At 39.3% G+C, this 12119-nt stretch overlaps 1 protein-coding gene across 1 annotated transcript in view; it reads right to left on the reverse strand.

Annotated features, from left to right (window-relative positions):
* NTRK2 (neurotrophic receptor tyrosine kinase 2) overlaps nt 1-12119 on the reverse strand; it is a gene marked incomplete at both ends in the record, with an annotated part of 200950 nt that overhangs the window by 84354 nt on the left and 104477 nt on the right. Inside the window, one exon of the mRNA XM_079548056.1 lies at nt 1286-1474. Coding sequence (XP_079404182.1) covers nt 1286-1474 — 189 coding nt within the window. The remainder of the gene's footprint in view (nt 1-1285; nt 1475-12119) is intronic.

Below are 12119 nucleotides of genomic sequence, written 5' to 3' on the forward strand. Positions count from 1 at the left end.
ATGGCAGAAGCATTTTTGTTTGGATCATTCTCAGTGCAGCTATCATGATGTGGATGAGTATCAATGTTTGGAACGTAAGTAGGTAGTCCAGTATCAGACTTTACAACCTTAGATGTAATGCACATACATACGCAGGCACAAACCCATGCACAGGTTAAGGAAGATTGCTATTACAGCACTTAAGCTTTGCAAAGCTGGAGATGATGACCTTTGCTTATGACCTTATGACCTAGGCAGGCAAGACCTAAACAACAACTCATGCTTTGAAGCAGTATCATTCCAGGTATGACAGAGATGGGTGGTGATATCCTTTAGTTGCACACCCAATGCACAGGGAATCTCTGGATTGAATTCTCTGAGAGACATATTGGACTTCCAGGGAAACTGTATGTACACTCCCACCAAAAGAACAAACAAACAAACAAAAAATGGAGGCAAAAAGATGGCTGAAACACTTAAAGACCTAAATGTACTGATGAAAAATATTAAGTACTACAGCTGCTATGTGATGTGATGGTATCACAGTACCATCCAGGTATTTTTTTTCAGTTTTTTCACTGCTAATAGCTGGTTCAAAAAACAGTATTTTACGTGTCCAATTCTACAGATTGTCATAGGTTTGAAGAGCAGTAGCTGAAGTTAGGAATACTCTTTTCTAGCTATGTGTAGTTAATTATTTTTAACTCTTCATGGTACTTTACATTTCATCTTCAAACTGAGCATGAAATAATTTCTATGTGACATTTATTGTCCAATAAGGAACTTCAAGCTCTTTTAAAAAATATTTAATGTCTTTTCCAGCTACAAAGATTGAACTGCACAGCTAAATTAAAATAATGGAATTTTTAACCCTTATTGATTCTTAAAACTTTACAAATTCTTAGATTTCAAAATCTGGTTATGTTTTTTACCAAAACAAAAGCAGTGAATATGTAACAACACTGAATGCTGTTTCTGACCCAGCATTTGTTTTCTCCCAAGACAGCACTTGGTGCAGAGGACTGGCCAAAGACCACTGAAATCAATGGAAAGGCTACCAGTGACTTTGATGGAATATGGACTGGGTTTTGAGTATAAGACTAATGAATTAATTGACTCATTACAAAGTCTGAATTTGTCTTTGACAGATGTAAAGCGGTACATTAAATAAATCGCAGACGTTTTAACCCCACCCTTTCACTCCCAGGAATTCAGACTCTTTTTTTTCTGTTAGCTCCATTAAGGAGCCCCAGCGCTTGCACAAGAAAAATGAATGACTGAAGTACATATAATTATTTGTACTTACAAGTATCTGGTTTGAGCTGACTGTTGGTAATTCCAAAGTACTGGGGATTTTCAATGACAGGAATCTTTGTCATCCCAATGATGACCGCATCAGGACCTCCCTCAGAAGAGGACGGAGTGTTACTGCCATTTGAGATGTGATGGAGAGGACTGGCTGAATCGTCGTCATTGCTGATAACTGAAGAAGGACCTAGAGTTAGAAAAAAAGATTTGCCTTAAGTCAGCACATTTCCTTTCCCTCAGACCACTCTTTTTTATTTACTTTTGTCAACAGTTTAACCTCCATCCTGATAGTCGAACACTCTCTTTATGTGCTTTGGTGATCTGACCTCATGAATTTTATATGTCTGGGTGGAGATATACAAATGGTAGGCCATTAGGAGTTGGAATGTGAAGCAAATTTTTGCACTGGTAGATCACCTAGACTAAATGTGTCAGAATTTAGTATAGTGTATTACTGGGAAAGTTCTCAAAATTTGATGAATTTGTTCTATCATTCACTGAAATACACGTTAACTTTTTCAACTTAAGGTCTTCTCAGATCACCCAGCAGTAATGCCTTTTTCACTGACTTTGGGAAATGCCTGTCTTCTCTTTGATGTGGTATTAAAACAAGGAAAAAAATGGATGAGAGATGGGCTCAACCTAATGGGGGAATTTCTGTCACTTCTGAAAAGCAAAATGGCTGACGGTCAAAACTGTGTGGACAGTGTTGACAGTCACAGAAGGTCACATGCCCAAAGTAGTAGAAAAGACGTATCACATCCCACTGTGAAATACGGAGTCATTGCACTCTGGCTTCTCCTGTCCAGAACATTGTTCTGGCTCTTCCAGCCCCATCCATACCTGAGATTAGTCACCTTCCAGAAAGAGGCTTATTTTGGTCAGCGATTTATTGAGAGTTTTGTTTTATTTTCTCTTCATAATTTATGTGCCATGGAGATAAAACCTTATAACCACTCGAAAAAAATGCCTAGCTGTGTTCCACTTGTGTAAGCCACTGAAGCTTCTGATCTAACAGCAAGATCAGTGCAGATACCATTTGAACTCTTGTGATCTAACCCTGCTATCTAAATTTTCCATAACTTCCAGTTTACTGCCAGTATTCAAAGAAAACCAGTAACCAACTAGCAGTAAGAATATTTTGTCTAACCAGACAACTGAAGAGCCAGTAGAGAACAAGAACTCCACATTTCAGATAATTCTCCGTCCAAATTAACCGGTGATTTTGAGGAGGTATTCGCATCATCTAATGTGAGCAATCAATAGATGACGCTAGAAACAGAATGATTCACTCTCTTGATGTGCCTATCCTGGAAGGACATCCTCAGAAGACACCTTTGTTTGCTTCCACCCTACCTGCTAAAGAAGGAAGTAGCAGAGAGGAGAGTGGAGAAGACTAACAGATGTGTTTACCCTGGGACATGAGCCACCCCTTATCAAAGTGTCCCAAACTGGATTTTAGGTTGGACAGAACAGTGCAGAGTTACAAAAGATATAAGCACCCCAGCACAAAGATGGCATCTGTATCAGTGGTAGAGATGAAGGATACAGAAACAGAGAAACGGGGAACCAACACAGAGGATCTGAGAGAAGATGAGAAGGATTTACTTCAGCATAGACACAAATAAGGAGCAAGGGCAGGCCCAAGTACATCAGCCTAGAAAAATCTGCTTTAAAGAAAGGAAATTTAGCCTCTTTTAATGTTTTGTGGTGCACTAAATCATAGCAAAAACACTTTATCATTTCATGGTATGGCTCACAGGAATAAAATAATTTGGCATGTGGCTATTCAACCCTTGCTTTAGAGATTCGAGCATACTCCCATGCCTGTCCTGCTTTCCTTTCTCCCCAGTTGGCTTAATGGTTCATGAGGGAAATGTTCTCATAGTTTGAAAAAGTATTTCTCTCCCTCTAGCCTGAAACATTAGAGGTAATTTTTCAAATGCCTTGCACTTCACTGGAAAGTCATTGTTGACAAATGTAAGTGAAGCCTAGATCTCTGCAATTTATCAAGTGAAATACTAATACCAAGGCTGTTTTTGTCATTACCGATCACTGAGATTGATTCCACTAGGAAAACTGCCAGGATTAAGAGTTTTTGGTGAAGATTTCTCTAATGAACTGCAGAGCCTAGCAAAGTGTGGGAAATGGTCCCTCAAATGACACACACAAAATACTTACGTAAAGTCACAACGTATTTTTCGGGTGTGTGAGTTGTGTGTAGTGCAATGAGAGTGCAAATACATTTAAAACCGTATGCAATTTTTTTGTTGAGATTGTCCTAAGGTGTCTTAAATATCTGAATGCCAAGCTAATGGCACCAAAAAGCAAGCAGGCAAATACAAGTTGTCTCGGGAAAATGCAGTTCTTTTATACTAACAGAAAACTTGTATGAGGGTCAAATCCCTTCTCTTATAGCAAATGGACAAATGCTCCAGCCTCTGTAATTTCATAGAGGTGATGGCAAGGAATCACGTGTTTCTAGATGTTTGAGCAATATAATGAATAGAATCTCATTCTGTTGTCATATTATTTCTTCACTACTCCAAGACCCCATTTTGCACAGCAAGCTATTTTTTTTCAGTCAGTAAACTGCAAAGCTCTGCAGGTGAAAAGTAGCCAATTGTTCTATAAATCTATTTACTCAATTAAGATAACTGCTATCAAATTGTCATCCCTGTGGCTTGAAGGTGGTTCCACATGTATTAGACTCTCTGATGTAGATGAGGAAAACCTGGAAAACTAAACGATTCCTCCACAGTAGGAAACAGTTTAAGACAAAGTAAAATGTAGGAAATTTGTGCTGTGTCATTTGTTGTCCATTGTCATTTATTAGTAACGAATTAGCCCGTGCAATTGTCTTTGGAAACAGTTGTTTGGATTAAAAAATCCTATTTCCTTTTACTGTATATTTCTTCCAGTTAAGCCAAATGCAACACAGCCGATGGAAATTTTTGTCTACCAGAGGCAGTTGAGCTCAGATGCTTTTAAAGAGCCTTTTTCTGTTAGGATCTTTTAGAGAATATGAACAAACTGACAGACAAACTGTGTCAATACTTGCATATCTGCCAGACTGACCACTTGCTGTGAAGATGCATTTCATTTTTTGAAGGCATTAAGTGATATAACAATTACAGATCAGAACTGCAGCTCACTTCTCACAGCAGCAGCCTATGACTTATATTCCAGTAATGCAAAGCCATTTTCCTGGATGAAGCAAGATGAGACCATCATCTGTGCTGACGAGAAACTAGAATTGCCCTTTTCTGAATTTGCACTGAGCTCAAATCTAAAGATAATTTCTTAAAGTACCTTAAAGTATTCTTCCATGAAGATTAAACGGGGATGCTTCATTATTTGTTAAAAGCAAAATGAGTATGACAATTACCTGCAGTCTACTATTATTGATTCTGTTTTTTATCAAATCTGCTGTTGGTTTCACATCCAAAACCCGGAAATGTTGGACAAAATGTCTTTGGTGGAAGTTAAAATTATGGGTTATGAGTAGTCATTAGTTACTGCCAATAGCAGTCTCATAGTCAGCTTAAGCATTTAGGGAAACTGCAGAGGTTTTCTCTGCCTTCACTATGCTACCCAACATCTTCCTTGTTACCGCTTTTTGACTGCATTTCTTGTTTTAAGAAGACAGAAGCTGGAGCCAGATGAGAAATGGTAGGCTGCCCTAGAGAAGAAAGATGAGAGCTACACATTACAGAGGTGAATTTCTCCACTCTGGTGCTGAGCTAAGAAACTGTCCATTCTGCACAGCCTAGGCTCAAGAAAAATCCCTCTGTGTAGAAAAAAAGCAGCTATCAGACAAAATGGTGACAAGTAAGAAAACTAATTATATTCTAAATTGACAAGCTATAGAAAACCCAAAACACTCCTCATATCCCTAGGTTGTGAATGATCCTAAGACATGGCATAGGGATAAGCAGGAACAGCAGGCAACTCTTGCTGCATGCCCTGCATAAAACTGGAGAAAATCACACGCTATGGGGGAAGGGAGGTCTTGTTTTATCAGAACCAGTGACAGAACAGGGCACCCCTCTCTGAACACAACTCATCCCTGCATCTCTGTGCTGCTTCCTCAACACAGTATATCCACACTGTCCTTGACTTAACCTCACGCCAACAAATATCAATTTTCTTAGATTTAGAAACAAAATTTAATACTAATAACAATTTTCAAAGCATGCTGTTATTTCTGACCAAAAGAAAAAGTTTCATGATCATAAATTCCATCCTTTCATTCCACCCCTGTGTCATCAAGAGGCAATGCAGTTCTAGCATGTATGCTCCCAACACATATCTATACTGTTATTTGCTGGGGCTGGGTTTTGCTTCACACTATTCCAGACTTCAGCATATAATTAAGAAGTCTGCTGTGGCAACATATCTGACTACAGACTGCCATTGAAATAATCCACATGACCTTCCTGTGCGTAAAAGTACGGAAATAACCCTATAGTGAATAGTAGCATGAGCCAGCCAAGTAGGCTCAAAAAATAAAAATGAGAGCTTCTCAAAGCCAGAATTGGAAAGAACACATGGTTTTGGTTTGCATCTGGCATGGCCTTGTAAACATATATTCTTAGACTTCAGTTTAGATGGTCAAAAAAGTGATCACTGTGTCTACCTACTTCTCCTTTCACCTACTGCATCAAAGATAAAAGCAATTTACTTTACGCGTATTTGCTCCCTAAACTCTAATAAGATCTCTTGAAGACTGCAATATCCTGAAACCCCCTCACAACACACTTCCGTGAGTTACACATCACTTGAATTATCCCTGAAGTCACTACTAATGTCTCAGCCATGCTGAAAGTCATAATTACCAAAAACCAGCCTATTTTAGTATTGTGACAGGAGCTGTTTAGTTATGAGCACACATATGCTTAATCAAGTAAGAAGGCAGCTCAGATAAAGAGGATTATTTATAGAGTTGATTTTTGTGCCATGATGTCTTATTAACTGTGGCTCCTTCAATGAAAAATGACACTGTTAGCCTGAAAGATTTCCCAGTTGATCTTGCACTAGCATAAGTTCTTTTTGGAGTCCATGCAGGGACATACCTGCATGACACATCACAAGTCAAAAGCGGGACAGTAAATACATATCACATCAGTCAGCATCACCTCTGCTAGATTTTAAGGCCATAATGAATCTTCTCTCTTCTCTCCTTTTGGGAGATGTGTAGTTAAATATCTTGCCCTAGAACAGTTTACCTGAGACTTTATTCCCCGTAAACTTCCATATTTGCTGTAGATTCTACTTTCTTCTTTATTTTTTGCATGATTAATATGTAAGTTGTGTGCTTCAGCAAAAGCGTTGATTCAGATTCTTTTATTAGAGAGTTAAGATTCAAGTTTCCTAACAGAACAGACATCCTTTTAGCTCAATTGTTAAGTCCCTATTTTATCTTTCACTCCCTTTAGAAGACAACTTACGAGTCATGGCTTGGCACACTTTTTTTGACCCAGGTGATACAAACATTACTTTGAATACTCTTTGCCATTCCCAAATTCAACTAGTACAGGTAACTGTGATGTCGAATAATGTTTATGCAATTGCATTAGGCTGAATAAGAGGACCCAGTCTAATAGAGGGTAATGCAATTATAACAACATTATTTTATATTACTAGTCTCTTAAAATGTTCCACGCTGAATACAGATAATTGAATTAAGAGCCAAAAATAGAATACAAGGAGAAAAATCAAGGCCAGCTGAAATAAGCTGCCCAAAGAGAAGCCAGCTTAGACTCAGTTCAGTTAGTGGAGCTGTTCAAAGTAAATTCGGATTCTTCTGCAAATTCAGAGTGGGTTTGTTAAAACAGTGCTATTTGCTTTGCAACTGCTGCTGCTTTTCATGACGGAAGGAGCACAGCACACTGCTCTTGTGCTTTCTCAGCTGTTCAGCTGTGCAGAGCAATAGCTGTTCTTGCTTCTTTCCACCTTTCAGCCAACCTCTCTTTGTCTCTAATCTCTAACAGCTTTCTAGAACAGAGCCATCAGTATTAGCCACAGTGCTGTCATCTTAATAGTCCTTGCCACAGTCAGTTAATAGTGGATTAATAGTGCTTTGTTTGTGGTGAAGGAGACAGAAGAGGATCGCCCCAAGCAGCCTTATACCCAAGCCTTTACTGATGAAGCACACTGCTTCTCAGAGCTCAAACAAATGCATGCCCTTCCATCCTGATACAGCACATTGAGCCAAAAACGATGTTGTAGACATTAAGTCTGTGATTCAAAAACTGAGACTTGTCATGCTCGGGTGTTTAGAGGATAAATAATCTCACATCTTCTGACAGGTATCATTAATCCGTTTAACAGATTTACATCCTGCAGTGCGTTTTTAAGCTTGTACTCCATTGTTTCTGGATACATGAGGCAAGAAAATCTTTCTTATGCTGCCCAAAATGTTCATTTCCCATCCAGGAGCACGCCTCTAGGAAGTCAGAGGAACCAGAACGGATGTTGATCCAGAGAGCCAGAGAACATTCCCACACCCAGCAGATGAATGCCTCCAGTCAGCACATGCTTCAGAGACTCCCTCTCCAACAATCTCTAAATTATAGAGGAAAGGGGACTCCTTGGAGAGCTCTTGTAGGAGAAGTTTCTCCAGTCAGGAGAAACTGACTGGAAATGGAGGCTTAAAATCAAGAAGCAGACTATAGGCGTCTGTTCACCTGCAACTACTATGAAACAAGGGGGAGGCATTTCTTTGAAGATCATAACAGACAGAGAACTTCAGAATCAAAATTTAACCCAAGTGATAAAGTCTCTCATTTTGCTTTCACATGAAAATCAATGTTTTGTATTTCCATATTTGTGGCAGCTTCACAGGAAGACCAAATTATATTGGTAACACTGTATCACTTTCAAGCAGAATAAATCAGTGACAGATTAGTTTCTTCCCTACACAGCATAGTTTAAGCAATAGGTACCCACAACCATAATTAAATAAAAAGTATGTTTGTCAGCTTCACAGGAACAAATCTTCAGTGCTGTCAGGTATCAAAGGTCAGCCTCAGTGACCAAAATGCTTTTCCCCTAAAATGCATGTTCTTCTTGCTGGAAAACTTATTTCAAATGCCTAATCCTCTAGATAGAAATGAATGTGCAATCTGTGTAATTTCCACTGAGATGGTTCTGTACAGATTTTAGCCACTCAAATATATCATCAGGCCTTTTTGTTGTTGCTTTTCATCTAAGAGTCACAGCTGCTTATGTGTTGATTCAGCTTTATTTTGGAGCACGATTGTGAAAGATCCCTAGTCAGTGCCAATCTAACTGCTATTTTTTTTTCTTACAGCCTCATCCATATTTTCATGTATGCAAGCATTCACACACCCCTAGTGCATTCCAAAGTTCATAATATCTGCAAGGGAAGTTTCCAGTTAAGGAAAATACCCTAGAATCCATTAGAGGGTTGCTTTGTAAAGCAAGTGGTTCCCCCAAAACCATGCAACCTACAGGATGCAGGAACAGACCAGATGCACAGATGTCTAGGTCTGGGACAGGCTGACAAGGCAGTTCACCCAAGAAACCTATTTTCAAGCACTGCAAAACCCTGTAGGAAGAAATAAGAGGTCTGTAATTGTCCTTGTTTTGGCTGAGATCTCTTTTTTTCTTTTTTTTTTTCTTTTTTTCTCAGAGGCTTGCATTATGCCATGTTTGGGATTTTTGATGAAAACTGTGCTGTTAAAACAGGAATGTTTTCATTGTTGCAGAACAGTGCTTACACAGAGCCAAGGACTTTGCAGTGTTTCATACTGCCCTGCCAGGAAGGAGGCTAGGCAGGGAAAGAAGGGGGTCAGAGGCAGGACAGCAGACCCAGGCTGACCAAACAGATTACACACTGTGACATCGTGCTCAGTGATAAAAGCTGGAGCTAAGAACAAGGAATGAGAGTAAGTTCAGAGCAGAGGTGTTTGTCTTTCCAGTACACTGCTATGCATGATGGGCCCAGCTTTCCTTGGAAATGCCTGAACATCTGCTCGCCCACTGGAAGCAGTGAATAAATCCCTTGTTTTGCTTTGCTTGTACATACAGATTTTCCTTAAAATACTAAACTGTCTTTATCTGTCAACTTGTGAATTCTAACACTTTTATGATTCTCTCCCCTATCCCATTATGGGGCAACGTGCTGCTGAGCTGCCTGCTAGGTTAAACCAGAATAGTAATGCATAGTGTTTTCCAAGTGCGGCCCATGAAGGAGGGAGGATGGGTAACCCTTCCCCCCCCCCTTTACTTCACAGGTGATTGTCATCAAGGGTTCCACCAGCAAAGACTTGTCCTGCAGCACAGTCTCTTAAACACAATCACCAATAAATCCTCATGGTTTGTTCTCTGTGAGGCACATACTATATTATTGCTGTTTTGGAGGCAGCAGGAGAGGCTCTGTGGCTCACTGATTTGCCTGCACTGCACATGGGATCTTTGTCAAAGCCACAGGCAGCACAAGGAAGAATGGCCAGCTACTGTTGCCAAACCAGGCAGCCCTGGGAGAGCTAAAGCCCTCCTTCAGCTGTAGGATAAATGGTGGCCATACAGCTGCCTGCTGTCTCACAGGCATGTCTGCAGTATCTGTAGCTCAAATGATGTGCCCTATCATAAAGCATGAGGAATTTATGGCCTCTTGTTATTGGTTGTCAAATGAAACACACATCAGAGACAAAAATCTAGCAGGAATGGGGTGTATTAATCAGTAGAAATATGTGAGCCAGAGAAGGATACAGGGCAGCAGAAGACTTGCATAGAGAAGGAAACAATATTTGTATAGTGCTAGATGGGAACGAGGAGTTACATGTCAAAATTCAGTCAAGAAAAACTGTGATAAAATGTTATGAAACCTTCCTCAGTCAGTAGAAATGCACATAAAGAAGTTCAGAAATCTCCACTTCAGGAAATTTTAAAGTTATGTCAGACAAATATCTGTTTGGAAAACTACAGGTATGTTTTTTACTGGCTTGGGAAGGGAATTACGGCACCTTTTCAGCCGTATTTTTCCACGATCCCAAAATGCAGACCTTGAATGGTCTTATGGAAAATGTTTTAACTCTTCAAGTGGTGACTTTCCACTCAAAACTGAGTGAGGTCTGCAGCTCAACAAATACAGAGCTTATGTATATGTACGTATATTTCACTGCATTAGCAGTTTACTTTTCCGATCTGAATGATCTGAAAAGCAATTCATCTTTGGAGATAAGAGGGAGTTGAATGGACCGTTTGGAGGTGTTCCTCTCTCTGCCAATACAACAAATCAGAGATGCTGAATTTATTTCAGAATAACACTCTTCCTTCCTTAAGTGCTATTCTTGAAGCCGTGAAGCCTCACATCCTCCAAACCCCCTTCAATTATAGAACTAAAAATGTCTCTGCTGCAGAGAAAGTGACACCCATGGACAGAGAGGCATCATCTCATTATTTCAGCCTGCTCCAGCATCACTGTACACAAGTTGTGAGATCAGATGCACAAGTTGACTGACTTGACTCTAGATGTTGGCACTCTACTGCTGTTCGCAGCCATATCCTCCTCCTTGTCAAGGAACATGCTTTGTTCCCTATAGACTTCCTCTCCCTTGCTATTTTCTTTCTAACTGTTGCTGTAGTAAGCAGGAAACTGCCCAATGCAGAAAACCATTTGCACCACACTAGCTAGCTCAGCCATCCAGGAGGTGGTCACAGTACAAACCAAGCTCTATCAATTTTGCTAATGCAGATTTGAAAATGAATACATTAACTGTGAAATTCATCATGAAAACACAATGGGGTTTTGGCAAAATATTAGAAGGATCAGTGTTTATATTTTGCAGAGCTCTAAATAAAGCAGTGTTTCTCTTTTCTTTTTTTTCTTTTTTTTACCCAAGACATTGCAGACTATTTTCACAAAACATAGAACCATAGAATCATAGAATTTGTCAGGTTGAAAAAAACCTTCAAATCAAGTCCAATTGCAAAACATCTTCTGCAAAGCCAAGGAACTTTACCAAACATTTTCCTCTAATTTTTTTTCTGATAAACCTTCTCTGTTTCTTTACTGACTTTTCCTTCTTTTTGAAGAGTTTTGCCTTTCTCTTTATAACCATCTTTCTCTTGACTGCTTGGTTCATCAGCGCTGTCATTTTTTTTTTTTTTTTTTAATCACACTGGATTTCTTATCTCCTTGCAGCTTCCCATCACCTTGTAAAACACTTCAGCTTGCAATTATCCACTTGTGAATACCCACTTATGGCTTCTTGTGTTGTAAGTTAGATAGAAGCATTAAATAGCTTCAGCATCAATATTCTCTATTTTTGGGATAACATTAATTTATTCTCAAACTTCTCCCTTTACAAAAACTTCAGTCATGGCTGTTTCTTAGCAACATATTGATTAGAACAGATTTACATGGAAATCAAATACTCTCAAAAAGGAAGCTGACAATATAGCCTTATTTCTGATCAGCAAAAGCAAATACTACCATGCAGAATGCAATGGTTTTTCTGTGCTAGCCTAATGAACATACACAGAACAAAAGCACAAAATGAAGTAGAAGACTATATAGACAATCCTAATCAGTGTATCTCTGAGTTGATCTGCAAAAATAATTTGCTTGCCTTCAGAGGCTGCAAAACAAAGGAAACTGCACACAACCACAGTCCTCCTTTGCCTTGGTCACGAAACAAAATTGGAATCTCAATGGTCCTATACAAACGGGTCCAAACGCCTAAATCATAAAAAGCACACACATCACCTCCCACATGCAAAAAGCTATACACTGTTACTTCATGTGCAGCAGTCCTAAATAAACAAGCATCAGACTTCACCATATGAACACAGTCACTGAG

Source organism: Tetrao urogallus (genome assembly GCF_951394365.1).
Source record: "Tetrao urogallus genome assembly, chromosome: Z".
Classification (NCBI taxonomy): domain Eukaryota; kingdom Metazoa; phylum Chordata; class Aves; order Galliformes; family Phasianidae; genus Tetrao; species Tetrao urogallus.